This window comes from Aotus nancymaae, unplaced genomic scaffold (assembly GCF_030222135.1).
Source record: "Aotus nancymaae isolate 86718 unplaced genomic scaffold, 86718_ANA_hifiasm-v0.15.2.pri h1tg000007l, whole genome shotgun sequence".
In the NCBI taxonomy this organism is placed as follows: Eukaryota; Metazoa; Chordata; class Mammalia; order Primates; family Aotidae; genus Aotus; species Aotus nancymaae.
Genome location: NW_026988418.1, coordinates 65563262 through 65591250, shown reverse-complemented (window position 1 = coordinate 65591250; position 27989 = coordinate 65563262). Strand labels below are relative to the sequence as shown.

At 42.1% G+C, this 27989-nt stretch overlaps 2 protein-coding genes across 3 annotated transcripts in view; one reads left to right on the top strand and one right to left on the bottom strand.

Moving 5' to 3' along the window:
* The window catches only part of GNAI3 (G protein subunit alpha i3), a 46159-nt gene extending 42655 nt beyond the window's left edge, over positions 1 to 3504 (top strand). Inside the window, exons 8-9 of the mRNA XM_021671937.2 lie at positions 2036 to 2248; positions 2339 to 3504. Coding sequence (XP_021527612.1) covers positions 2036 to 2226 — 191 coding nt within the window. The 3' untranslated portion in view covers positions 2227 to 2248; positions 2339 to 3504. The remainder of the gene's footprint in view (positions 1 to 2035; positions 2249 to 2338) is intronic.
* On the bottom strand, positions 54 to 22687 carry GNAT2 (G protein subunit alpha transducin 2). 2 transcript variants are annotated; one of them, XM_012468068.2, is made up of 9 exons: positions 22356 to 22666; positions 20343 to 20385; positions 19946 to 20087; positions 18127 to 18284; positions 15789 to 15917; positions 15451 to 15580; positions 13553 to 13706; positions 12954 to 13161; positions 54 to 115 (listed from the first exon to the last, which is right to left on the bottom strand). In XM_012468068.2, exons 1-8 carry the CDS (start codon positions 22471 to 22473, stop codon positions 12971 to 12973), a joined length of 1065 nt encoding a protein of 354 aa, XP_012323491.1. In that variant the 5' UTR covers positions 22474 to 22666; the 3' UTR covers positions 54 to 115; positions 12954 to 12970. The 2 variants fall into 2 exon arrangements, with proteins under 2 accessions (XP_012323491.1, XP_012323490.1); XM_012468067.2 differs by lacking the exon at positions 54 to 115 and having other exon boundaries at positions 9845 to 13161; positions 22356 to 22687.
* Positions 22688 to 27989: the final 5302 nt, after the last annotated feature.

Genomic DNA, 27989 nt, shown 5'->3' with positions numbered 1-27989 from the left:
ATTACAAATAAGTGCAGATAGGTAACATTTTGAGTGAGGTGGTAGACCAAAAAGTTGAGATGTAGTTGAATCCTTATGGCCTTTGTCTTCTCAGGGAAGTTGGAAATGTGGTTACCTGTTCAGAGTAAAGAACAGAGGGAGGTGAGAATTAGGTTAGTTTATAGAAAGCAGCTAAGTTTTAGGATTGGGGGAGAGATACGTAAGATAAGTAAAAGAATTGACATTAATTTTGAAGGCTCAGCTTAGAGTCTTAACACCAAGCAAAGAGCCTTTAATATCATATCCATTTTTTTTTGTTGTTGTGAACTTCCAAGCCTATCCTCCATTGTCTTCATTCTACGTAGATTCTTGCAGTCCTTATTTGCCAGGTATTAGTATCTGTTCCTAGCAGACGGAATTCACTTTTCACTCCTCTGCCTCCTTTAATTTATGGAGGTCGTTCTCTAGATTTTAAGAACCTGCCGCAAGCATCTACAAAGCTGTTTTGCTTCAGTTCCTTGTATATTTTAATTAATATTCCTTTCTTCCTCCTCCACCACTCCCCCCTCTTTTTTTTGAGACACTATCTTGCTCTGTCTCTCAGACAGAAGTGCAGTGGCAAAATCTTGGCTCACTGCAACCTCCGCCTCCAGATTCAAGCGATTCTTGCACCTCAGCTTCCCGAGTAGCTGGGACTACAGGCACCCACCACCATGCCTGGCTAATTATTTTTTGTATTTTTAGTAGAGACAGGGTTTCACTATGTTGGCCAGGCTGGTCTTGGACTCCTGACCTCAAGTGATCCACCTGCTGTGGCCCCCAAAGTACGGGGATTACAGGTGTGAACCATCATAACTGGCTCCTTTTTTTTCCCTTAAGCTCTGTTTTGTTACCTGGTCTTTATATCTTTGTTATTGATATTTTTTGTTATGCATAATGTTACCGAAAATAGCCTCTAGTTTATTGGAATAATCTTTGCTGTGTTTCCCTGACTTTACAGCCAGTTTCTAAGGCTACTCTAAAGGCTCTGTAAGTAGACAAGATGGTGTAAAAAGCAGGTGATTTAAAGATATTAATTATAAATATTGTTGAGACAGGCTTTACTTTTGGTTCCTGCTACTTCCTTTCTTTTTTTAAAAAAATAAGAGCTTTGGCCAGGCGCAGTGGCTCATGCCTGTAATCCCAGCACTTTGGGAGGCTGAGGCAGGCGGATCACCTGAGGTCAGGAGTTTGAGACCAGCCTGACCAACATGGAGAAACCCTGTCTCTACTAAAAATACAAAATTATATACTCCAAGAATGTTAAGTAAAAAGGAAAAAAAAAATACAAAATTAGCCGGGCATAGTGGCGCATGCCTGTAATCCCAGTTACTCGGGAGGCTGAGGCAGCAGAATCACTTGAATGCGGGAGGCAGAGGTTGCTGTGAGCCTAGATCACGTCATTGTACTCCAGCCTGGGCAACAAGAGTGAAACTCCTTCTCAGTAGACAGATAGACAGACAGACAGACAGACAGACAGATAGAGCTTTATTGACATATAATTCAGAAACCCTAAAATTCACCCTTTTAAAGTGTATTACTTTTCCTAATTTAAATTACTACCTTAAGGCTTTGAAGCTAAACCTCCTTAAAACTGTGAATGATTCTGAAAAGAACAATTTACCCTATTGAATTCTTTATTCCAAGATCACTCCAAGGAACACAGCCTCTCTCAGACCTTTGAAGCAATTGTGTTCCCTAGAAGTGCACCTTCCTACTTTCCTTTTATACTTTCTAGATTTTTTTTTAGTTGAGAAGTCTAAATGAAAGGGTAAAGACAAACTTAATGTTTTGTTTTCCTCAATTTTTGTGTGTGGTGATTTTATTTTGGTTACCATGAGAGTCTACTCTCACGAATAACCTAATTACAGAAACACCTTGATAACAGAAATAGAGAAATATATTCATATTTAATTGGGTTATGTTCCCTCTCCATAAGTAAATCGTAATGGTCTGATTTATTTGAGTTCAGGCAGCTGTTATGGTTTGAACTGAGAGTATTGGGTGTCTGTTTTAGGTTCCAATACGTATGAAGAGGCAGCTGCCTATATTCAATGCCAGTTTGAAGATCTGAACAGAAGAAAAGATACCAAGGAGATCTATACTCACTTCACCTGTGCCACAGACACGAAGAATGTGCAGTTTGTTTTTGATGCTGTTACAGATGTCATCATTAAAAACAACTTAAAGGAATGTGGACTTTATTGAAAAGCATGGATGTTAGTGAAAGGTAAAGCTTCCTGCAATGTAGTTATAGTGCTACAGTGATGCCCCTTAGCTTTGTAAACTTTTTCTAATTAAGAATATTCTTCTCTTCTAGTTACTGCAGTGTGGAGTGTTGAGACCAGACACCTTTTGCTGTCTCGTGAGGCAGCTACAAGCATGAATGGGACCAGGGAATGGCAGCAGCATGCAGAATCTTAGCACTCTTTAGCACAATCTTCTGTATTAGGGAACTTTTAATTGACATGAGATGCTAAAGTCAGACATTGGAATTGGAAGAACTGTAAAGTGTGATTCGATCATCAAGACATCACTTGGATTTCTTAATCTCAAATGCTTATGGCAGATGTGAAGTTGAGGTGCTGCATTCTGGAACTTAAATATGTAGCTTACTCTTTTTTCCCCTTCTTAACAAACCACCGGTGGTTCATTTTTAAGGTTTTTTCATCAAGAGAAGAATAACTTTACTAAATTTTATTTCTTTATTTGCAAAAGAATCTTTATTAAAACACAGTCTTAACTATGCACATGATGTGACCAGATCATCTTGAAAATATTCCTCTTTGGTAGGAACTCTTGGTTTTTAACTCTTGGTATGGTCAGAATATAATACTTCCATAATTACTTATAATTCTTTCCAGTTACTGGGGATATAAATACAACTTTTTTGATGAAGTTTATGTTATTATCCTGCTCAAAGTACCATTATGGTTTCCAAATGGTAATTACATTGGAAAGTTCTGCAATAAGATTCTCGTTCTCTCTTTTCTTTAAGCTTATGGTTGAAGGTTAACCTTGTTTATGCAGATTACCAAATTATTGCTGATGTGGTATGATAAAGTCAGCTTCTTGGATACAGACATACCCAGGGCAGCTGCCAATCAGAAATGCAAATTGCTAAATTTCAGACAGAACCAGTGACTTTGCTGCTAGATATTTACGAAATTGACCACTTTGATTCTTGTTTGTTTGTCTCAGTTATAGGGAGTTTTGTACAAGGTGCCTCTTGTTTTCCATCCTCATGGCCTTTTCTGTTGAGAGACATCTAAAGTGTATTAACAGTGCATGCTTTTACTTTGTAAATGTGGTGCCAAATCCCTGTTTGCCATCATTTTTACTGTAGCAATGTTAACTGTAGTATTCCTTAGTCAGTATGTTCTTTTGCTGAAACTGTTGCATTTTGGGACTTTTTTCCACTTTGTCATGTGTACATTTTTAATCTGTTATAGTTGGCGGCAATATTAAAATGGTGAGTAAAGAGTCCAGGTTTGCTCCTGTTTGTAACTAGTCTTTTCTGGAAATACTGTCTTCTGTTTTCTTTTGCCTCTGCAGAATGTGCTTTAGCCTTTGTCTGAGAATGGGTTTAGGTAGGGTTTCCTGAAGGTCTAGCTAGACCTTTGGTGTAATAGTATTGTTGAACCTTAGGTTTTATGTTATATCTGTGTACGAGTGATACACGATCATCATTCATTTTGCAAGTATACATTTTGCTTGTGTGGAGAGTTATATTCATTTCAACCTACAGACCCTTTTGTATAATGTACAGCAAATGTCATTAAATATTGAATGCTCTATTAGGAGAAGACAAATGAAGAGAATACATTTTGAGCATTTCAAATCAGTAGCTTGAGCAGTGCCTTTTAGGGTCCTATCTTTTTGGATTGGATTCTATGTCATCTTTTGATGTAACTTTTCACTAGTTTACAAAAAAAGGTTGGTGATCAACAAAAAAGCCACAGCAGTTCAGTGCCTTTGTTGGTGGTAGTTTTTCTTTTTTTCTTACTCTTTTTGAAAAATCATAGCTTACAGTTGGTATAACTGTGTTATACAATGAAATTTTCTTTAGGTGTGGGAAAACTTGATCTGAAAGAAAATTATCAGCTTCAATTGGCGATTGACTCAATGCCCACAATGTAAACAGAGTTGATAGTTCTTATTCATTTTGAATATCATTTTGAATATATCTTTTCCTTATTGTATTCTGTATTACAGGATCATCTGGAAATGAGAACTGGTAGAATATTATTTTCCACTGTAGTCTTTCTGTACTGTGGACTAATGAAATGGTGGTGTTGATCATCTAAAGTAACCAATAATCCAAAAAAGTTTATTTTACTTTGAATTTGTATTTTTATTTGAATATCTATCTGTTAATTTTTTAGCCCTTCTGTTAAAGAAAAATTTTTCTGCCTCTGTACCATTTACATTTGTTCTTTGTTTACATGAACATCACTCTTATTTTACCATCCCAAATAACTTTATCTAAATGCACATTCCATGAGGACACGGGGAGATAATTTAAGTCAGTGGTCTTCAATATGACTTAACTAAAAAACACTTGGCCCATCTAAGAGATTGACTTTTGGCTGGTGGGCTGGAAATCTGTAATTTTTTTTTTTTTTTTTTTTTTTTTGAGACGGAGTTTCGCTCTTGTTACCCAGGCTGGAGTGCAATGGTGCGATCTCGGCTCACCGCAACCTCCGCCTCCTGGGTTCAGGCAATTCTCCTGCCTCAGCCTCCTGAGTAGCTGGGATTACAGGCACGTGCCACCATGCCCAGCTAATTTTTTGTATTAGTAGAGATGGGGTTTCACCATGTTGACCAGGATGGTCTCGATCTCTTGACCTCGTGGTCCACCCGCCTCGGCCTCCCAAAGTGCTGGGATTACAGGCTTGAGCCACCACGCCCGGCCCGGAAATCTGTAATTTTTAAAAGGTGATTCTGACTACCAGCCAGGCTTGCAAATCACTGGTTTGTATTGAAACAAAAGATATTTTCTTGTAGCAGGGCTAAAATGTAGGAAGAAACATCAAATCTACTAGCCTGAAAAAAAGGTTTGACATTTGTAATCAAAGAAGCTAAAAGTTGCCTTGTGTTTTTTCTCTGGAGAATGCTAGAGGTTTGTGATAGATAATGTTTCAGAATTCAGGTGCTTATGCTTTGGACCATCTAAGAAGCCATTAGTTTCTATGTAAAGAAGAAATATTCTTAATGGACAGTCCAGGCCCCCCTTATAAATTCAGCTTTGCAACAGATTTCACCTCCTAGCATGAAAATTCCAAAGACTTTAATAATTATTCATAAGTGGATTTTGAGATGACATTTTCCTCTTGGACAGTTTGAATTCTAAATCTCTAGTTCACAGTGAATCATTTTAAAAATTTTTACTGATGGATTGTTATTTTTCACAAGGTACATTCTTACCGTGTAAGACTAGATGGACCAATTTTTTTTTTTTTTAAGTTTCTTGCCTTTTTTTTTTTTGGTTTTCATATATATTCTATTTGTTGTATATACACATTAGACTATTTAAAAATAACAGCTGGTTTTTCTAATTCAGTCACCCTATATTCTTATATTTTGGTCATTATTGTATGATTTATAGCTGTGACATTCTTTGGACATTACGTGCCTGGCCTGATTAGTTACTTAATATATTTATTCATTTGCTTACCATGTGTGACATAGTTCTGGAGTTTCCTGTTGCAGAACGCCTTGCTGTATTACAGTCATATATATAAGATAAAGTTAGCCTCTCATTCCTATTAAAAACCTAAAATTGATTTTTTTCCCTTTTTATGTGCTCAAAAAAAAAAATCAGCAGCCATCTACTCATTTATATACCTAAAATGTCACTGTTTTCCTTCAGCGTTACTACTTGTGGGATCTTTCTATGTGTAATACTGATTTTAAGAATAATGGTCTTAGTTTGCCAGTGTCAGGTAATTACTGTATTCTACTTCAGCCTTCATAGTACAAATTGATCTGACCTGGATGAGCCGCAGCTCTTTACATAGCTTTATGACCATCATATTTTGTTATATTGCTCCCAACAAGCACAAGAGAAAAAGGCTGGCTGCCTAGAGACCTCAAGTTGAAAGTTGATTTTGCTGACAACTAACAGAGAGTAAAAGAAAGGCTTTTTCAGGCACTGGAAACCAATGATGATCAAGGTCTTCATTACTTTATCTTTTAGTTTTTAAGATCCCCTCTCTCCCTCCTTCCCCTTCCAGTTTTCTCAACAGTTATGAGTTCTGCTGAGAACAACATACTTCAGAACATGTCAGGGCAGGGCAGTTTTTTCTTTTGTGTTCCTTTTGTTTTTTGAGACAGTCTTGCTCTGTTGCCCAGACTGGAGTGCAGTGGCGCCATCTCTGCTTACTGCAACCTTGCCTCACAGGTTCAAGCAGTTCTTGTGCCTCAGCCTCCCAAGTAGCTGTGATTACAGATGTGTGCCACCACACCTGGCTAACTGTTGTAGTTTTAGTAGAGAAGCGTTTCACCATGTTGGCCAGGCTGGTCTTGAACTCCTGAGTTCAAGTGATTTGCCTGCCTCAGCCTCCCAAAGTGCTGGGATTGCAAGTGTGAACCACTGCACCCAGCCAGGGCAGTTTTTTCTGATACCACATCAGGCCTATGCCTGGCCTGAGTCACATCTTCTCAGGAATAAGAAGTAATAAGGAATGTTAAACAGCAGTAGTTACCTGGGGTGCATGATTAGTTTGATTTAGCAGATTCTTTGACTAAACCCTAGTAAATTAAAATGTCTGAGACAGGTCATAGGAATATACATATTTTTAATACATTCCTCAGTGATTTTGATCTAGTCAATCTGGGCCAATATTTGGGGACAACTGAGTAGGACCTAATGCAGGTTGAGTAGCCTTATTCAGATCTTTTGAGATCAGAAGTGTTTGAGAGTTCAGATTTTTGTCAGGTTTTGAAATACTTGCATTATGTACTTACTGGCTCAGCTTTCCAAATCCAAAAATCTGAAATCCAAAATGCTGCCGCACATGCTTCCTTTTAGCGATACGTTGTCACTCAAAAAGCTTATGATTTTGGAGCATTTTAGATTTTGGTTTTTCAGATTTGAGATGTTCAATTTATATTAAAGATCAACACAGCTGGGCACGGTGGCTCATATCTGTAATCCCAGCACTTTGGGAGGCCAAGGCAGGCAGATCATTTGAGGTCAGGAGTTTGAGACCAGCCTGGCCAACATGGTGAAACGCTGTCTCTACTGAAAATACAAAAATTAGCCAGGCATGGTGTTGGGAACCTGTAATCCCAGCTACTTGGGAGGCTGAGGCAAGAGAATCTCTCGAACCTGGGAGGCGGAGGTTGCAGTGAGCATTTATTGCATTTATTTATGCAGTGAAAATTGAAAGATACATCAAATTAAAGATAAAAGAAAACCCTGTGACAGGTAACAGTATATGTAATAACAACAATATTTATTTACAGTGGGTAAAGAAGGCAAAGCTAGCTAGCTCTAGACTAGAATGAAAGTTGTTTTGAAATGGCTTAGTAAGGGGTACATAAGAGGAATGATTGAGGCACATGTAAAAAGCCTGTGTATGCCCAGTGCTAGTGTTTTCCTTAAATCCAGTGGGACTCACAAGGTATCAAAAATAATCAAATACTAATAAATATTAATACACTGCTGGGATAGACTATCACAATGTACTAGCATTCACTAAGCTGTAAAATCTGACAGCAGAGATATTAAATTATGAGCAACCTGGTTTATCCTCTATAATCTTTTACCTCTCCCTGCACATAAAATTCTCCTTGGGTTATCCAGACATTTTTACTAAGAGGCTTATTTATATGTAAGAGAGATTTCCAGTAGACATAACACAAGAAAATACTTGTTCTGTTTATTCTTGCTCATGTAGGATAAAGGTCCTGAGACCTCTCAGAATCTTACGAGGTTGGAGAGTTGTTTGGAATGCTGGGTTCTGGTCTTTTCTTTGCTTCCAACTAGCTATGGGATCTTGTGTATTCTTTCAGTCTTATATCACTCATCTGGCATCTAAAGATGGACTAAATTATTCCTTCCTGCCATGATATTCTATGGTTCTCATCAAATAGAAATGACATATTTGAAAGTGCTTTGTAAATGTTATGATACTCAGGATTATACTGCACAGAAAAAAAAAAATCCTAAGGCAGCACCAACAGAGGTATTCATTGTACCTGATGATCTTTTACAGCATTTCTTTGCCCATATTCATTTTGAAGACCTGAAATGAAGCTGAACTGTAAATTGCTCTAAAATGCATGAAGCAGTGTGAAAAGGTCTTTGCTTTGTTTTATATTTAAATCCAGTTGTCTGTTTTCTGCTCATACAAGTGCTTTTTCATGGTAAAAAGGCAGAAAAGTTCCCTTCTGCAATCTCCAGTGTCTTCTGACCTCACAGAAATGTCTTCATGCTTTTACCTAGCAGGACCACCAGATGCTCTGTCACTCTTGCAGTCCCTGGCCCAACACCGAAGTCTTGCTGGAATCTGTGCTCCGGGGGCTGTGCCGGGTAGAGAGGGCAGTGGGAGGTAAGAGCTCTTCACCCTTCACCACCTTCTCCACCCAGCATGGCCGGCACACTTTGGTCTACAGCACATCTCCAAGTATAGAAGTGGGTTTTGAATGCTGTTATTTATCACTGTGGGGATGGGAAGGAATACTCTGATTTGGACTATTTGGGGTACATGTGAGTGGATTTTATTATCAGTGTAGGAACTGTTTCAAGTTAGTGTCTTTTTAGACAACTTTTGTGCCACATTTATCCATTCTTCACAGAAATACAAATTTCTAATTATAGTGTATTATTTTTCTATTTTTAAAATTGTGGTAAAGCAAATATAACATAAAATTTGCCATTTTAAGTACACAGTTCAGTGGCATTAAGCACATTCACACTGTTGCACAACCATCACCACCATCCATTTCCAGAACCTTTTTTCATCTTCCTGAACTAAAACTCTGTTCCTGTTAATGACTTCCCATGCCCCACCTTCTTTCAACCCCTGGTAACCAGCATTCTCCTTTGTCTCTTACGAATTTGACTATTTTAGATACCTCATATAAATGGAATCATAGTATTTATCCTTTTGTGTCAATCATACTGTGTTCTTGTCTAAAAAAAAACTATCAGATGTATGTGAAATGTAACCTAATTTATTTGATTATTTGATTTATTATTAGTAGTGTCTCTTTAATCGTGCTATGCTAGGGAAGTACATTATGATCTCCCTTTAAGAATATGAAGAGGAAATTATACCTTCAACAAACAAGCAAACTTAGTTATGTTTTGTGATTTTAATGATATTTTCATATTCCATTTTGAGATCTCTTTGTCTTAGTTTGGAAATGGTTTTGTTAAGTGTCCATGATTTAGAGATGGTATAATGAAAAAATAAAGAATTTGGTTGGGAATGGGAGGAGCTTAGAAGAACGAGAAATTGGCTTTGACTTTATAGTGTATGGTGTGTTGGTAGCTGGATGTCACCACAGGCTTTGGATTCAGAAGACCTGTTTGGGAGTTCCAGTTCTGCCTCTACCTAGCACTGTGATCTTGATGAATATATTCTCCCTCTGTGGGCTTCAGTTTCCTATCTATAAATTGCTAGTGATGGGGCTGGAATATTTTTAAGTTTCTTCTAACTTTAGCAGTCTAAGAATTAAGTGCCAGAAAATAGGGTTAAATATTTGTTTCTGATCTTGTTACAAAAAAGAACTTGATGGCTTAAAGTAAATAAAAATTCAACAGTACAATGCAAATTTAAAATGAGGCAAAAGAAGAAAGATAAAGACAGCAGAATATATTACTTAATTTTGGTTTTAATTTTTCTTATAGCTGTTTTACATAAGAACTTTTCATGAATACAATCAAAATGTCCATGAGATAAAAAATAAGCTAATTGTGCAGGAGAAGTACAAATGCACTTTTTCTCTAGCTCTGACAATGTAAGATTTGGGAACAATCATTGGACCTGACAAACAGTTAAACTAGGGTTAGGGTGAATGCCTTTTCTGGAAGCCTATCAAGAGCATTGAGGTGAAGTCCTCTTACCTTTACTCACAGGAGAGCCCAGTCTGAACCAAGAGTTTGAGAAAATTATTTTGACTTTGTTCTAAGGTAATAGGCAAATGGGTGCTCAAGGGCTCCTGTTGCATTTCATGTAGACTTGCCAGAAGAGTTTTAGCTTGAAAACGTAAGAGGAATATAGGCAGATCCTAACCTCAGTAAAAAAAAAACAGCTATAGCATGTTGCTTTAAGTGCTACTATTTTGTCCTCTGTTCTCCAAGATGCATTCTTTACAAAGTGTTTGTGCAAGGTGGCTTGTGTGAGTTTGTTTATAAACCAGTTAAAAGTTGGGATATCTACCAGCTATCCCCAAAGAGAACTAAATACAACCCTGTTTTAGTCTGCTAGAAACTTTTGTTCTGACAGAAGACCTGTCCCACTGGCTCTGCTTCTGTACTAATACTGGAAGGCAGGTTCTATGTGAACATTAATAAGCAAAGATCCTGTGTTAGACTTACAGTTTGGCTGATAGCCAGTTTGTACCTAGATTGAAAGACCAAGGAAAAGTTAATAAAATAAGCAACAATTTGGTACTATTTGAGGGGAAGTAGGACTGTCTTATATGGAGATGGAATAAATGATATAAATTATGTTTGGGTCCTGAATAGACAAGATCATAGCTGTATAGTGAGGGTTTTTCACCTGGGGTTTCAGAGCTCCAGAGCATCTACATAGATACTGTATTGGATATGCTAGTTTTCTTTTTAATTCTCTTAATTTTATGTGTTTAAAAATATGATGAAAAGGGGTACATGGTTGGATCCATGATAAAAAAGATTCAGAACTCCTGTATGTTGAGTTAAAGTGAACAGGTTAGTAATGGCTGGAGCATGATATTCAGGGTAGTTCCTGAACAGCTCTTGAATATGAGAAGTCTTTCTTGGGTTTTTATGTTTTTGTTTTTGTTTTTTTGAAATGGAATCTCACTCTGTCACCCAGGCTGGAAGTGCAGTGGTATGATCTCAGCTCACTGCAACCTTCGCCTCCTGGGTTCAAGTAATTTTCCTGCCTCAGTCTCCCTAATAGCTGAGATTATAGGCATGCACCACCACACCTGGCTAATTTTTGTATTTTTAGTAGAGATGGGGTTTCGCCATATTGGTCAGGCTGGTCTTGAACCCCTGACCTCAGGTGATCCACCGGCCTTGGCCTCCCAAAGTGCTAGGATTACAGGTGTGAGCCACCGTGCCCAGTCAGGTTTGTTCTTTGGCTTACATTTTTTCATCAGCAGTAGCCAGAGTAGTTTCTCTGATAATTCTCCTCCCAAGTTGCTTTCTTTTTAGGGAATCAGAAAGACTATTAAATGAATTTAACTTTTATAGTTACAAATTTATTCAGTATATTTCAAGCTCATATGGCTCACTAGTATTAATATTGCTAGTAGCAGCCTAAGTGTGAGTGGGTGTTTCTAGCAAGGAGTAATTTCCAATTGACGTTTTCTGGTTGCCAAGAGCTTTCCTCAGTGGTAGTTGTAAATGCTAAATCTATATACGTGACTTCATCACCTCCTGTCAAGATAAATTCGAACTTCATTTCCCCTTAAAAGAGTTCAAAGGAATCACTTGTTGGCCTGTTTGGGGAGATGTTGTTTTCATCCGCCATCACATGGACCCAGGTGCAAAGATTTTCAGTGCCTAAAACAAGCTCACCTGTCTTGGTTCTTCTGAAACATGTAGCAGTTGAAATGAAAAGTTTAGAATTGTTCACTTGTTCCAAATTCTATGATAAAGAAGCGGCAGCAATACAATCATTAATACTCTAAATGAGAGTATTTGATGTCCTCTAAGTTTATTCAGGAAGTGTGTTATATACCTAAGAAACATTTATAGAGATCAAGGTCTCTTTGACAGCCTGAGGGCAGAGGGATAATCTGGTCCTAACAAAGAAGATAGTTTTGGGATGTGTGACTTAGAAACAAACTTGCATCTTCTATCCAGTGATCCAGATCTCTGAGCTAAGGCACATGGAGGTCTGTTAGTAAAAAGAGGGAATTGCAGGTTTTATTGAGGTTTGGTTGATAGTAGTTTTTTGCAGACTTAGGGAAGCCTTGCTATTTTGCTTGGAACAGTTTGTTGCAATAGTATATTCTAAAAACCAGGTGTTGAATTAATAAATGGTGGCTCTTATATAGGATTTATTTCTGTGACCCTGAGCACAAGCAGGGTTTTTTTGTTGTTTTTTTTTGTTTGTTTTGAGACGGAATCTAGTTTTGTCACCCAGGCTGGAGTACAGTGGCACAATCTCGGCTCACTGCAACCTTCGCCTCCCAGGTTCAGGTGATTCTTCTGCCTTAGCGTCCCGAGTAGCTGGGATTACAGGCATCTACCATGCCCAGCTAATTTTTGTATTTTTAGTAGAGATAGGGTTTCACTGTGTTGGCCAGGCTGGTCTTGAACTCCTGACCTCGGGTGATCCGCCTACCTCGACTTCCCAAAGTGCCGGGATTACAAGCATAAGCCACCGTGCCCAGCCTGCACAAGCAGTTTTTATATGCCTTCCCTTCGGTTATGTTCGTGCCCCTCAGAATAATCCTGTGAGGTAGGTAGGGAAATCATCTTCATTTTATAGTTGAAAGACTCAAGACTCAGAAATGAAGTATTCACATCGTTGTATTAAGTTGGAAAACCAGTACTGGAACCTGGGAGTCGGGGAGGGTCTTCTAACTACTGGCCTGTGCTCTTTAAGCTGCACTAGCTATCCCACACTGAAAAGAATATAAAACACAGCTGCAGTCATGCACACTCCATCTCCAAATGGATTCATTCTTCATGTCATGGTCTATTGACTATCATTTTCTGTTTGTAATCACCCAGATTCCAAACCTGTTTATAGAACTTATACCTGAGGAATGGTGAGGGTTAGAAGAGGCCGCAGTCCTTGAGGTTTTCTTTGATGATAATATCTGTAACTGCATCAAACACAAATTTGACATTCTGTGTATCTGTAGCACAGGTCATGTGACTGTAGATTTCTTTGACATCTTTTCGCATATTGAGGTCAAGGAACTGGCTCTTGATGTAATTCCCCGCATCATCATAGGAGTTGTTACCTGGTTTTCCAGAAAAATAGTGAGGTAGGATAAAGGAACCCTTGTTAGTTGCTCGCTCACTTTAGGTGATTGACTTGATCCTTGAAATGCTTTGACAACAGCATTTGGGGGCCTAATTTTGGAGGGAAGATTCCCTTTTCTATTGTACTCCAGTGTTTCTCACTTGAAAGAAACTGAGGGGAGGTGTCTCTGCCTTTGATGTTTTAGTAGGTATCATTGGAAGTCAGTGGCTCTCCTGCATCTAATGCCTCCTCTATTCCAGAGAATCTGAATTTAAACCCTGTAACTGCCCAAGGTTCTCCCTTAAGTTCCTTTATGTCACCTTGGCCTAAGAAATGAGACAATTACCAGTCACTACTAAAAGGTATTATTTCCGGCCCCTGACACTTACCATCATACTCTGGAAAACAAATGCTGAGATGGACTTTCTTGATTTTTTCCTCAAAGAGGTCCTTCTTGTTGAGAAAGAGGACGATGGAAGTAGCCGCAAAGAACTTGTGGTTACATATGCTGTTGAACAGATGCAAAGACTCATGCATACGATTCTAGTAAGAGGAAACACCATTGGAAATATCAGATTTGGCTTACAGAATATCTATGTACTTCCTGCTCTTGTTCCCCTTGGAGAGACCAGTGCTTCAAATGTAAAAAGCGAGACAGGAAACAGCTATCTCTTTCATATACCAAAGTAAAGCCAGAGAGATGTGGGATTATTCTAGTTCCCTATCTTTTTAATAGCTGTGTGACTTATAGAAAATTATAAAATTATTGAGCTTTTCTGAGTCTGTTTTCCTATCTTACAGGGTTATAATGAAAGCTAAATGAGATCGTATATGTATAGTGTCCATGATAGTGGCTGGCATATAGGTGTATAATATGTGTTATGCAGATCTTTAGCAGCCAGGGTGCAACTGAGAAATTGACATTTTATAAGTAGTGCTGATAATGGGGTGAAACAGGCCCAAGTTAGCATGTGCCCATATGCAGCTCCAGGATGACTTTGATAGGCGTCTTTCATGGGGTCCCAGATCTTGGTTTGGGCTACTTTGGTCCTGCTACCACATGGTGAGGGTTAGAGAATTTTCCAGTGCTACACCACAAGCATTTCTGCTCTCTCATTTCCTTCTCTGATTGCTACTTAGCAAGGAATGGTGCTGTATATCTGCAGAGGTTGCCCAGTGTCCCAGCCCAGGCTGCTTTCAGAGAGCAAGTCTTTAGAGTTTTGAAGTATGCTATCAGGTGACTTGAGTTCAGTCTATTCATCTAATAAAACAAGAACAATCTAATTTGTGGCTTTTTTCCCATAATACTCCTGCACAACCCTTTAGGGTCTCATGGGCTTGTTTTATTAAGGTCTCATAGACTTTAATAAACCTCATAGACTCATAGACTTTAATCTTCAGGGTTAAAGATGGAAAGTCTCAGACTTTAATCTTAGGGTTCAAGATGGAAGGTGAATAGCTCTAAGACATTTTGGTTAGTTGATATTCAGAGTGTTCTAACATGAAGTTAAAACTACCAAGGGGAAGGGAAGAGAACAAGTTGCCCAGCAAGGGAGAGGAGTATCTCTTTCATCAGCAAGCTGTGGACCTCCATTTGTAAGCAGATGCTTAGGTGAAATTAATGTTTTTCACACCTCTGACAACCTTTCTCAAATTCAGAGAAGGTACATGGCTGGGCTCTAACACTTGTCCTGTAGAACTCCTGTCCCACAGAATTTTACAGGTTAAAGAGAACCACTCTTGGGTAGTCTTCCAGCTGCCAATTTAATTGGCATGAGAGAAAGCTGGTCTGCCAGTCTGGCTCTCCTTACTCCTATTGACAGTACCTTTTTAGCCTCCTAAGTGGGGTTACTAGTTCAACCCTACCATTATGTTGCAATGAAGATTCACATAATATGTTATTTTCTCTGTTCTGTCATTTGCATCTCCTTCCTTACGCAACTTGGGAGAATACTAAGTGTAACTCCTTTGTTTTGCCTAGTTGATGGTCCCTCATCTCTTTACACTTAATTCTTCCTCCGAGGTTTGTGATGTCCAAGTGATACTTGGATGTCTAATTTGAGACCAAGCTCACTTTCAGTAAATTTGGAGCTCTAAAATGCTAATCTAGAACTTGCAGAAGACATTTTTCTAGAATTATTTGCATGAGACATTGATTGGTCTGCTAGAGGACTGCTAGACTGAAATTACCTAAGTTGGGGCAGTAGAGTGACAGACACAAGGCTTAGAGAAAGGGTCATGGGGAGAACATGTTCTACCAAAGCTGCTTGGTGCAAAGGCCACTCACCACTTCGTCATCTTCCACCAGCACCATATCATAAGCACTGAGGGCTGCACAGAAAATGATGCAGGTGACTCCCTCGAAGCAGTGGATCCACTTCTTTCTCTCTGATCTCTGCCCTCCCACATCAAACATCCTGAGGGAAGAAGTAGCTATTTTCATAGGAATGCCCAACATATGACCCATATGCCTTTGATGTTTACCCCGTGAAGTGGGAGAGGAAAAAGGGGGAGACGCAGAACAGTAATTTAGATTAGGCTTCGGCAGAGGCCAAGAAGCATGCCCGTGCCCCTTTTCGGGATTCCACATGTGTATCTGAGATACACGTGGAACCATGCACTTACCTGAAATTCAAGTCTTTGACAGAAAACTTGGTCTCAATGATGCCCGTGGTTTTGACTCTGGATCGGAGCACATCTTGCTCAGTAGGGAGGTACTCAGGGTCTGTAATTCGTTCTAATTGGTTCAGGTAGCTAGAGAAAAGTGATTAGCATCAATGACAAATTTTCCACAGCCAAGGCTAAGAGACATAAAAGGTGTCTTATGCAAAGTCACACAGCTAATTTGGTGATAGAAATCAGGACTAGAAGACATATTGTTAAATTTAGGATTCCTTCCTTCAAACCTTCATATGTCCTTAACTGGAGGAAATGGGGGATGGACAAGCCCATTTGAGGCTGGAGTTCCAGCGCATTTAGATCAAGTTAGGTAAGTTTTTCTTGGGTTTCTCCTGACTGCAAGCTTTTGTAGATCTTTGAATGAGATTTAGTGATTTCAATGGTTGTTAAAAGTTCCATCAAGAGGCAGTAAATTGAAAGAGACTTTAGAGACATGAACCAATGCTACACATGGATTTTGTTTATATCCTGAATCAAACTGGGGAGGAAACATTTGAGATAACTGGGGAAACCAATTTGGTGATATATGATGCTATTAAGGAATTGTTAAGTATTTAGGTGTGAATATTTTTCTTTTTTTTTTAAAAAAAGGGCCTATATTTTAGAGCCCCATAAATGACATTTTTAGGATGAAATGATACCTGGAATTTGCTTCAAAATAATCCAGTAGGGAATGGAGGTAAAATGAAATAAGACTGGCCATGAGTTGATAACTGTTGAAGGTAGGTGATTCATTATATTATTCTACTTCTGTATATGTTTGAAAGTTACCGTAAAAAAGAAAAAGTTATTTTAAAAAAAAAAGGCAGGAGGAAGGCAGATGTGAACTGAGATGACAGAGAGGAGGAGGGAAGCACAGGTAACACAAATGCCTACTGTATGCCAGGCATTTTCATGTTCAGATTCTCATTCAAACTCCTAAGCCTTCAAGTTTCAGATCCCCATTTTACAGATGGAGAAATTCGGAAGAGTTAAATACTTGCCTCGGGTCAAGAGGCATTGTGGTGTATTATGAAAAATATTCAGCTGTGTACTCAAGCAGCCCAATGCAAATGCAGTCTCTGCCATTTATCTATATGACCTTGGGCAAGTTAACTTCTCTGAACTTCAGTTTTTCATCTGTAAAATGAGGCTAATTAGAAAGGCACTGTCTAAAAGTCTTACTTCGTAGATGGGTAAAAGGCCTTGAGATGATACATGCAATACGCTTAGCAGTGACTGGGCTTTGAGGGCTCCAGGAATAGTAAGCGATGGCATTATTACGAGATTAGGAGACAGATGGTTAGGTTAAATAAACTCAGGTTTGACTTCGGAGCCCGTGCTTGTCTATGATCCCATACTGTCTAAAGTAGGATTGATAAATTATGTCCCATATCTTTTTGGAAGCAGCTTTGCGACGATGGTTCTAATTCCTGACCACCTTCCTTTGGTTTGCCTTCGTAATTTGTGTCCCCTGCCCTGGCATCCTGACATAAGACACTCTAGCCGGGCGCGGTGGCTCAAGCCTGTAATCCCAGCACTTTGGGAGGCCGAGGCGGGTGGATCACGAGGTCAAGAGATCGAGACCATCCTGGTCAACATGGTGAAACCCCGTCTCTACTAATACAAAAAATTAGCTCGGCATGGTGGCGCGTGCCTGTAATCCCAGCTACTCAGGAGGCTGAGGCAGGAGAATTGCCTGAACCCAGGAGGCGGAGGTTGCGGTGAGCCGAGATCGCGCCATTGCACTCCAGCCTGGGTAATAAGAGCGAAACTCCGCCTCAAAAAAAAAAAAAAAAAAAAAGACACTCTAGATGTAGGAGACTCATTGCTGCTTAGTGGCATAAGTAGATCCTAGATTACCAGATAGAAAATTATGCCTTGAAAGAGCCATCATGAATCACATTACTCCTGAGAGAGTGTATGACAGAACTGCAGGGCCATCTTAGGGTTCTGAAAGGAGAGGCTAAGTGTACACCTCTCAATTAAGAGAACAGGGCTGAGGGCTGCTAGGCAGAGCACTTCTTTTGAATTTTGCTTCTTCAGGCTTGTAGGCTGTAGTGAGCCATGTAAAGCAATATAAAATCATGACAACTGTGGCAGATCTCCCCATAGCATTAAATTCAAAACATAGTAAAACACGGCTGAAGCCTAACAAAACGGGTCCACAGGCTGAATTCAGTCTGAATCTCCAGCTTTCAATGACTGAAATTTTAGGCTGGGTGAGATTTTTCCCAACCAGAGAAAAGATTCGCTAGAAGACTGCTTAAGCATCAACCCACCCTCTCCCCAGTCAGAGTCTTACTAAGATGCGGAGTCATTGAGCTGGTATTCTGCAGCTCTCTCGAAGCAGGCTTGCACCCCACCATCCTTCCACAACCTCCTAATGACCTCCACCAGCTCGGGAGGCATGGTTCCCTCCTCGATGGAGTCAGCCAGGTTGTTGAGCTGTCGCCCATCATCCTGTAATGCAGTAACCTGGTTAGGAACTTCACAGGAGTCATAGCTTTCCAGGAGGCTTCTGGGAATACTGCTGAATGGAAAGCATTTTTACATTGCCACGAAGATCTAAGAAGCAGTCTCCAGTGAAGATTCTGTGTTAAAAAACATACTGAGGCCAGGCGCAGTGGCTCATGCCTATAATCCCAGCACTTTGGGAGGCCAATGCGGGTGGATCACGAGATCAGGAGATCGAGACCATCTGGCCAACATGGTGAAACCCCATCTCTACTAGAAATACAAAAAATTAGCTGGGCGTAGTGGCAGGTGCCTGTAATCCCAACTACTCAAGAGGCTGAAGCAGGAGAATCACTTGAACCCAGGAAGCGGAGGTTGCAGTGAGCCGAGATCATGCCACCACACTCCAGCCTGGCAGCAAAGCGAGACTCTGTCTTTTTTTTTTTTTTGGAGACGGAGTTTCACTCTTGTTACCCAGGCTGGAGTGCAATGGCGCGATCTCGGCTCACCGCAACCTCCGCCTCCTGAGTTCAGGCAATTCTCCTGCCTCAGCCTCCTGAGTAGCTGGGATTACAGGCACGCGCCACCGTGCCCAGCTAATTTTTTGTATTTTTAGTAGAGACAGGGTTTCACCATGTTGACCAGGAATCGATCTCTTGACCTTGTGATCCACCCGCCTCGGCCTCCCAAAGTGCTGGGATTACAGGCGTGAGCCACCGCGCCCGGCCCTGAGACTCTGTCTTAAAAAAAAAAAAAAGAAAAAGAAAAACGTACTGGTTAACTTTGAATATGCTCCCCGATGCAGAGGGTGGCACTATATCCAGCCCTGGGGTTCGTCTAAAGGAGAGCAGGGAACCCAGGTGTTTCCTCTCTGGAGTTTCTGACTTTCATCCTTAGTCTGAAAGTTTACTGCCACAAAACGTGGGTCCTCTGCTGCAGAGAGACTGGAAATGTAAAGGTCAGATTGACCATGAAACAGACAAGATAGAAGCCAGGGACCCACCACCTTTGTTCTTCAGCAATTTAAAACTAGAAAAAGGCCAGTACTAGAGGTAGGGATTTCACTTACAAAAGTTCCATAGCCAGGAATCCAAGGGGAACAATTTAAATGGCAAAATAAAGTAAAAAAAGCAGAGGAAGCTGTGAGCAGCTTTCTTTTATAAATATTTGTTACAAAGGTAGGGTTTGAAGCCAGGCACAGTGACTTACACCTGTAATCCCAGCACTTTGGAGGTCTGAGGCAGAAAGATTGCTTAAGGCCAGGAGTTTGACACCAGTCTAGACAAGACGGCAAGACCCCTTCTCTACAAAAAATTAAAAAAAAAAAAATAGCTGAGTGTGATGGTGGACACCTGTGGTCCCACTTACTGGGGCTGAGGTGGGAGAATCACTTGAGCCTGGGAGGGTGAGGCTGCAGTGAGCCATGATCATACCACTGCACTCCAGACTAGGCAAGAGAGCAAGACCCTGTCTCGATAAAAATAAGGGTCGGGGTTGCTTACTTCTCCAGGACTGAATTAAGACATTTGACGCTCAGCAGGTGGGATTATAGTTACAAAAAACTATTTTTCTTACCCATCTTTCCATATAGTTCGTTGGCCTCTGGTATGTTTCTTCTCGCTAGCCTTTCTGCTTCCACCCTTAACCACCTAATATTAATCACATACCGCGCAGCTTGCTTCAGCATAGTCGATGCCCAGTGTGGACATGGCCCGGATGATAGCCAGGATGGACTGCAGCACATTCCCATAGATGATAGCCTTGAACTCCAGGCATTCTTCAGGTGAATAGCCATCCTGGTGAATGATCCTGCAAGGGGCAGACACTGTCTTTAGCTGGACTTGAGTAGCCAGACCTAAGGGATTAGGAATCTGGGGTATTTAAAGGGTCATAAGAATCCTATCTGTTGCTACTGCTTTCTCAAAGTGGAGGGTGAGGGGCATTGGAATCAGATCCTTTATACCTGGGCTCCTCGAGGCTAAAGAACCTTTCACTTTGAGTACCTCCACTGGCTCTACTGACCTTCACCCTATCCCAGTCCTTTGGGGCTTTGTTTCTACTCACTTCATCTGTTTGACGATGGTGCTCTTTCCTGACTCCCCAGCACCTGGAAGGAAAAATGCTTATGCTTTCGATTTCCACCAGTTCTCCCCAGCCTTCCAGGAGATGGCCTGGGAGAACTCAGAGCCACTGCTTGCTCGGGGGTCTTGTTAGGGGAGAACATAGGGATGACTGCTGCCCTCAGTTTCTGGCAGGCTTGAGTTCAGGCCATTCAACTTGGATTTAGAGCAGAGTTTCTTAACTTCAGTACTATTTACAGTTTGGGCTGCCTCATGCATGGTAGGATGTTTAGCAGCATTCTTGGCCTTTACCCACTAGAAGTCAATAGCACGCCACTTCTGTAGCTATGACAACCCAAAGTGTCTCCAGACATTTCTAAATGACCGCTGGGAGTCAAAATCTCCCTATTGGAAACCACTAACAGATTCAGGGGAGTCCTTTAACGTTTCTCCTCTCTGCCTATTTTTGACTCAGGAGAGTGATTTTGGTCTCAGAGGGTAGGATTGGGGAAAGCTGGATCATTTCACCAAAATACTATATTTTCATCACCTTGCTGGTTCCCTTTTTTTTGAGACAGGGTCTCACACTTGTAGCCCAGGCTGGAGTGTAGTGGCACAATCTCGGCTTACTGCAGCCGTGACTTCCTAGGCTCAAGTGAGCCTCCCAGATCAGTCTCCTGAGTAGTTGGGACTCCAGGCAGGCAACATCATGACCGGCTACATTTTTTTTAGAATTTTTATTTTAGTAGAGACAGGGTTTCACCATGTTGTTCAGGCTGGTCTTGAACTCTTATGGTTAAGTGGGTTCCCTTTATTGAGTAAAATGTCCTAATGTCCTCATTCACGCTCTGCTTTCCCCATCAAAAATTTATACCTTCAATACTGAGTCTACGCTACCCTAATGCCTCAACCTCCTCCCACTTCACTTGTGCTTGTTCTCTCTAAGCGGCTTATCCTGAACCTAGAAGAAATCTGCTTAGCCTTAAAAGATCTCTCAGTGGCCCCACCATCTCTGTTTCCCGCTGTGTAACCTCGTGGGCTCCTTAGAGTCTGGGTCCAGCTTACAGAGATGTGCTTCTTTAGTGTGTCCTTACGACTGTGCCACAGATCAGCTGAGGGAAAAGAAGCCACCTTAGCCTAGTGCGTCAGCTCCCAGGTCCCTTATGGGGGCTTGGAAACCCAGCGCAGGCACCCAATCTTCTGCTACATAGACCCCCATCTGCCCCAGCTACCCTACTTCTGTAGTACCAGTGGTTTGTTTTCCTACGCCAGGTGTCTCAAATGTTCTTGTATTGGTTTTATTTACAGTCATGATCAATTTCCCTGACCGACTAATTGAGGTGCTTTTATTTTCTCAGCACAGACCAGTGATCTGCTTAGGAGCTCATCAAGTTGATGAACCTTCCATCTGGCAGGGGCTTTGCAGGCAGCTATTGAATAGAGAGCCAGGAAGGGAGTGCTGTACATAAAGACACCATTCCTCCTCACGGGGCTCCCTACTTCCAACATTTTTACTGAAAACGAGGAACCACTATGCTTGGCAAAAACGAGTGGGACTATCTCTGGGATGTTGGCACTGATCATATGGGGGGACTTGTGAGCCTGTTGGTGAGGGAAGACCCTGTTCTCTTCTGATTTCTTGGCTTAGAGTTCTCTGACTGCAGATTGGGCTCAGGCCTGCAAGTCCAGGGTGATCGGTATTTGCCAAGCCAAAAGGTTGTGTTAAGTTTGGTTAGATTTGGCGATGGGTGGGTCCATCCTGGCCCTTGCACTATTCCTGGCTTAAGAGTAGAAAAACTCCGAAATAGCCATGGTGTTCTGGATCCTGTTGGGGTGGCTATGTAGGTACCATATTAACTCAGCTCTAGAGCTCCTGATCCCCTAGCCTGAGACTGTGTAGAGGAGGGGAGAAATGACCTGCCACCCCTCCTTCCCATGGGGTGAAGTAGAACCCACCCACCCTCAGGTAAGCAGGAAGGACCCTGCCTTCTCTGACTCATCTTTCCATCTCACTCACCCAGCAGTAGCAGCTTGACAGTCTTGGCTTCCTTGTCAGCATCCTCCTGCAGCTTCTTTTCTAGCTCCTTGGACCTCTTGGCCAGTTCTTTGTCTTCAGCACTGGCTCCACTTCCCATGTTTGCCGTCTTCTCAGCTTCCTCAGGCCCCTAAGGCTCTTTCGTAAGGTTTCCTGTATGAGAGATGGAAGAGAAGGAAAAAAGTTGGGGTTGAGTATCCCAACTTGGTTCCCCTAAAAGCTGCTCTGTACGAGGCCAGAAGAGAGAGCAGGCTGTAGGGTCTTGTACCCTGCGTACATTGGCTGAGACTCCCTACCCCGACTGGAGACCTACTTCTTAGTCTAGGGATTGTAGCCTTTATATCTAGCAATGTGATCAGTCAAGCCAATTAACAGCTTTGTCAATACGGCAAGGGGTAAAGAGTCAAATGTTTCTATAACTAGGGAAATGATCTGCTGGGTTCTGACACAGAAGGATAGGATGCACAACCACTTCCATCCTTTGAGAGGCTCATCCCCTAAAATTCTATTGCTTCCTTGGATTTATTTCCATCATAGAGCTGGAGATTATGGGCACGTATGTAAGAAGCATTCCCTATGTTGAGCCTCCAGATTATAAGGTCTTGGTTTCGAGGGCTTCAGGGTATCAAAGCATACTCGTTTACCACAGGCTGGTCTTGTCAAGGAGTTTTTGTCTTGGGCGGTGCCCTTCCTTGGGAAGATTAGGAATGTTGCACTCAGCTCCCCCAGTGGCTGCTGCTCCAGGAAGCTGTTCACATTGTTTCTTTGTATTGGCCCCTCTCTTTTGTACTTCTGCTATTAGCACTTACCACTTCATATTGTATGTTGTTCTACAAATCTCTTCCCTTGCTGTATTTCTGCCCCCTGGAGCTCAAGGGATCAAACCTGACTCATCTTTGAACCTCTCAGAACTTGTAGTTTATTTGTGGATCAAAATGTTTGGTGAATGAATAAATGTAGGCAAAGGATGTATGGTAAAGAGAGAGGGGTTGCTTCCTTTGGGCCCACTAAAGCCAGCTGAGTCCAGCTTCACTTCATAAGTGAACTTTGCTGGTGTTCAGTGTGGGGTTTGTGCTGCCTCACACAACAAATTCTGCTTCTTTGGGAAATTGGACTCCAGACTCTGGGTTCTCAAAGGTTGGACAGCTCTCCCTCTGGCTCGCATCCCAGCGACCCTTTCCTGGGGGAGACGTGAGGGTGCGGTCTAGCGACTGCCTCACAGACATTTAGGACTCCACTGGTTGTACTTCTCTATGCCAGTTATTTCACTTTACTTAAATGAGTCTTGCTGGTGGAGCCTCCTCAGGTGGACCTATTTTAGAATTTTGCTGCCCAAAATGTGGCAAAAGGGCCAGCAACATCAGATCACCCGGAAAGCTCATTAGACATGTGGAATCTCAGGCTTTAACCTAGAACTTCTGATTCAGAATCTGCATTTTAATGATCTCAGGTTACTCTAAGGCATTAAGGATTGGGAAGCACTGCCCTAGGGAACTGTTTTCCCCTGAACTTCCCGAATCCTAAGAATCACCTGGGTTGCTTGTTTCTGTGTTTCCTTGAGTCTTAGGTGCCACTGACGAGAAGATTGCCCTACTTTCCAAGATGTTAAAATCGTGTACATGTTTTCAAAGGGTATGTTAGAATCAAACTCCAGAGCCAGAGAAATTATTTTAAGCTAATACAGGTAGTTATCACATCTGGCAAGTTTGAAAAACCCTTGCCTGAAACAGTTCTCAACTTTTAGTGTACAGTGGCGTTTATCTGGAGAGTTTTTTAAAAAATACTGATTTAAGCTGGGTGCAGTGGCTCATACCTGTAATCCCAGCACCCTGGGAGGCTGAGGCAGGCGGATCACAAGGTCAAGAGATCGAGACCATCCTGGACAACCTGGTGAAACCCTGTCTCTACTAAAAATACAAAAATTAGCTGGTCATGGTGGCGCGTGCCTTAGTCCCAGTTACTTGGGAGGCTGAGGCAGGAGAATTGCTTGAACCCGGGAGATGGAGAATGCAGTGAGCCAAGATCATGCCACTGTACTCCAGCCTGGCAACAGAGCAAGACTCCGTCTCAACAAAACAAAACAAAACAAAAAACAAACCTGATTTAATTGGTCTGGAGTGCAGTCCAGGTACAAGGATTCAAAAACGTCCCCAGCTGGTTTTAGTGTACAGCCAAGGTGGAGAACTACAGAGCTTGAAGGGTGTCATTTGCTCTTTCCTTTTAGAGCTGGACTTGTGTAGCAGTGGCCAGTTGGACTGGGAAGGTCAGGAGTAGAATCTAGGTCTCCCCGCCTATCAGGTACCCTGAGCCATCGCTAATTATCTTCCTCCTTCGCACCACCTTTCAGTGGCTGTAGGGGCTGATGGAGAAATAGGCAGCTGCTGAGGTGCTTTCCATGCTGACCATGTTTTCCCAATCTGATTGGCAAGTGCTTATTGACTTGAGAGTCTCTTTGAAATTGTGACTATCTTGGAATCTTGGCTATAAGGTTTCAGTAATTATACCCCACTGCTAGCCCTATTCACAATACTGGTAACTCACAGAGGCCAGAGCTATGCTGAAAGCCACACTGTTCAAAGCAAGGAGCTGTCAGGAACTATTAATAATTATTATGTTATAGTTATTACAACTAACAATTGCTGAACAATGTAAGCAGCTCATACCAGTTAATTCTCACACAATAATTGCTATCGTCCCCAATTTACAGACTCAGTAACTGGGACTTGAGAGTTAAGTAACTTGTTCAAAGTCAGCCAGGCTCATGCCTGTACTCCCAGCACTTTGGAGGCTGACATGGGCGGATCACCTGAGGTCAGAAGTTCCAGACCAGCCTAGCCAACATGGTGAAACCCGTCTCTACTAAAAATACAAAAATTAGGCCGGGCGTGGTGGCTCATGCCTGTATTCCCAGCACTTTGGGAGGCTGACATGGGTGGATCACCTGACGTCAGAAGTTACAGATCAGCCTGGGCAACATGATGAAACCCTGTCTCTACTAAAAATACAAAAATTAAGCTGGGCGTGGTGGCTTATGTCTGTAATCGCAACATTTTGTGAGGCTGAAACGGGCAGATCACCTGCGGTCAGGAGTTCAAGACCAGTTTGGCCAACATGGTTAAACCCCTTCTCTACTTAAAAAAATACAAAAATTAGCTGGGCGCGGCAGCTCACGCCTGTAATCCCAGCACTTTGGGAGGCTGAGGCAGATGGATCATGAGGTCAGGAGATCGAGACCATACTGGCTGACATGGTGAAATCCCGTCTCTACTGAAATACAAAAAAAAATTAGCTGGGAGCAGTGGCATGCGCCTGTAGTCCCAGCTACTCAGGAGGCTGAGGCAGGGGAATCACTTGAACCTGGGAGGTGGAGGTTATGCTGAGCCGAGATCGCACCACTGCACTCCAGCCTGGTGACAGAGCAAGACTCCATTAAAAAAAAAAAAAAAAATTAGCTGGGCATGGTTGCAGGCGCCTGTAATTCCAGCTACTTGGGGAGGCTGAGGCATGAGAATCACTTAAACCAGGAGGTGGAGGTTGCAGTGAGCCTAGATTGTGCCACTGCACTCCAGCCTGAGCGACACAGTGAGACTCTGTCTCAAAACAAAAAAGAAGTTGTATGGCCTAGTAAACAGATAAACCAGTGATCCTTCTTTCTATTACTCCCACATAAGTAGCCAGAGAGAGAAAGCATGGGCAAATGCATGAACTCGGTAACAGCAGCACTTGTCAAAGGAACCACTAACTTAGGTCACACACAGGGAAAGTGTTTGGGCTTGTTCCTTTTTCTGCTACTACCTCTGCAAACTTCTGTGCTGCTTCTGCTTTGTTCCCTAGCTTACTGGGGGGATGTTCCCCATTCTCACTGCTAAACTGAGAGCAGGAACTGCTAGCCCTCACCTGGCCTCTGGGAACACAGATCCGTTACTGTGTATACATCATCCTGATGCCAGTGACCTCCTGCCTCTGTTCCTTTCCTGTGGCTGTTCTACTTTATAATCACATTTAGGGACAGTTTCCTGATGAAGCAGGTAATGTATGTAGTGCTATTTCCATTTTGAAGGTGAGTGAACTGAAGTGCAGAAAAGTGATCCTCACATTAATAAGCAAGTTGGCATCAGAGGCCAAGCCAGAGCTCAGGTGTTTTCATTCACAGCCCTTTTTAACCATATCATTTTGAGCGAAAAGTGAATCACTGTTTCTCAGTGATTCGGGCATCTTTCTTGAGTTGAGGGGAGAGCTCAGGATCTGTCTGACATCCGTGGTCAGCCTTGTCTTAAGTGAATTGTGGGTAAAGGCGTGTCCCAGATGCAGTGGGAGGACACGAAGTATGAACGACTACCTTCAGGACCTTCCAGTCCATAGGTGGAGGTGGGGAAAATTCATAGAAAAACAAATTAGTTAAAGGGATACTGCAGTAGTGCTGGGGAATTCAGAGCTATTTAACACCTAGCATTCACCCGTGGTAGGAAAGGCAATTAAACACACATCTGACTGTCAGACTGACAAGTTCTATAGCAGACAAAAGAATAGGGTGATTGTGAAATGAACGGACTTTCCACAGAGAGGCAGAACAACAGTGGAAATGGGAGATAAGTGTTTAGGGGAAAGGAAAGAGCATGAAAAAAGAGGTAGAGGTGGAAGGTACAAGGTGTGCTCAGAGAAGACTGGGGCTTTGATGTGACTGGACTGGAGTGAAAGGTGCATGGAGTGGAGGGCTGGGAGGTGAAGATGAGGGCAAGAGAGGGCAATTGGAGCCAGACAGGGAAGGGCCTTCAATGGAAGGGGTCTGGCTAAAATCCACTGGAGTCGTATAGACAAATACAGAGGGAAACAGTTGTATGGTGCTATAACACAATGCTGGGTGACTGACGGGGCGGAGAGAGGGAGCTGGCTGCTGGGAGCAGCTGAGAAACCAGAGCTGAACAGCTTGTTTCTAGAAGGGCCTAGGCACAAGGTATGGTTTGGGAAATTGCCCTGGCCAAGGACCGTTTTGGAGCTGCAGGTATTCTCTCCCAAGTTTATTATCTGTGAAGATTGTTCTGGCCTAGGGAGGCTGACATCAAAGTGACCTGAAATCCAGAAGCAAAGAAAAGCAGTTCTTCAGAGAAACAGGAGTGCACCATCCTTACAGAGCTGGGATTCTGGAAGGGTCAGTTAAGGAGCCCTGTGGGGAACAGGCTAGGAGGAGAGGAAGCTGTGTTCTGAGCTGGGGAAGATCCCAGAGGCTCAAAGGCAATGTTAGGGCCTCAATGTGAAAAAAGCCCAGGCCATAGGATGACTCACTCCTTTATTTCCCAAGCTCTGTTTTGCGTAGACAATGAAACCTCACTGAGATTTTTCCTGGTATTGAGTGGGTGGAGGGACTGATGCTTAACTGTTATCAGGGCCGACTTCCTACCAGCGACAATATACCAGATGACCTGGAAATAGGGGAGGGTTGTAGAGTGAAGGGTGTGTTGCACGTAGGACTAGCATGGAGCATAAAGGAACTAATGAACTGGTTTGCCTGGGCTGGGTGGAGGGAGAGGATTGCCACCTATTGGCTGCTTAGGTAGGTAGGTCTTCATTAAGCAGGACCCTCAAGAGGCCTGCCCAATGCGAGATACTATCTTTAAA

Coding starts and splice junctions, on each gene's coding strand:
- GNAT2 (XM_012468067.2), bottom strand. CDS start 22,473: ATGGGAAGTGGAGCCAGTGCTGAAGACAAAGAACTGGCCAAGAGGTCC. Junction 20,386..22,355: donor TGTCAAGCTGCTACTGCTGG/GTGAGTGAGATG, acceptor TTTTCCTTCCAG/GTGCTGGGGAGTCAGGAAAG. Junction 13,707..15,450: donor TGGTGGAAGATGACGAAGTG/GTGAGTGGCCTT, acceptor TCCTCTTACTAG/AATCGTATGCATGAGTCTTT.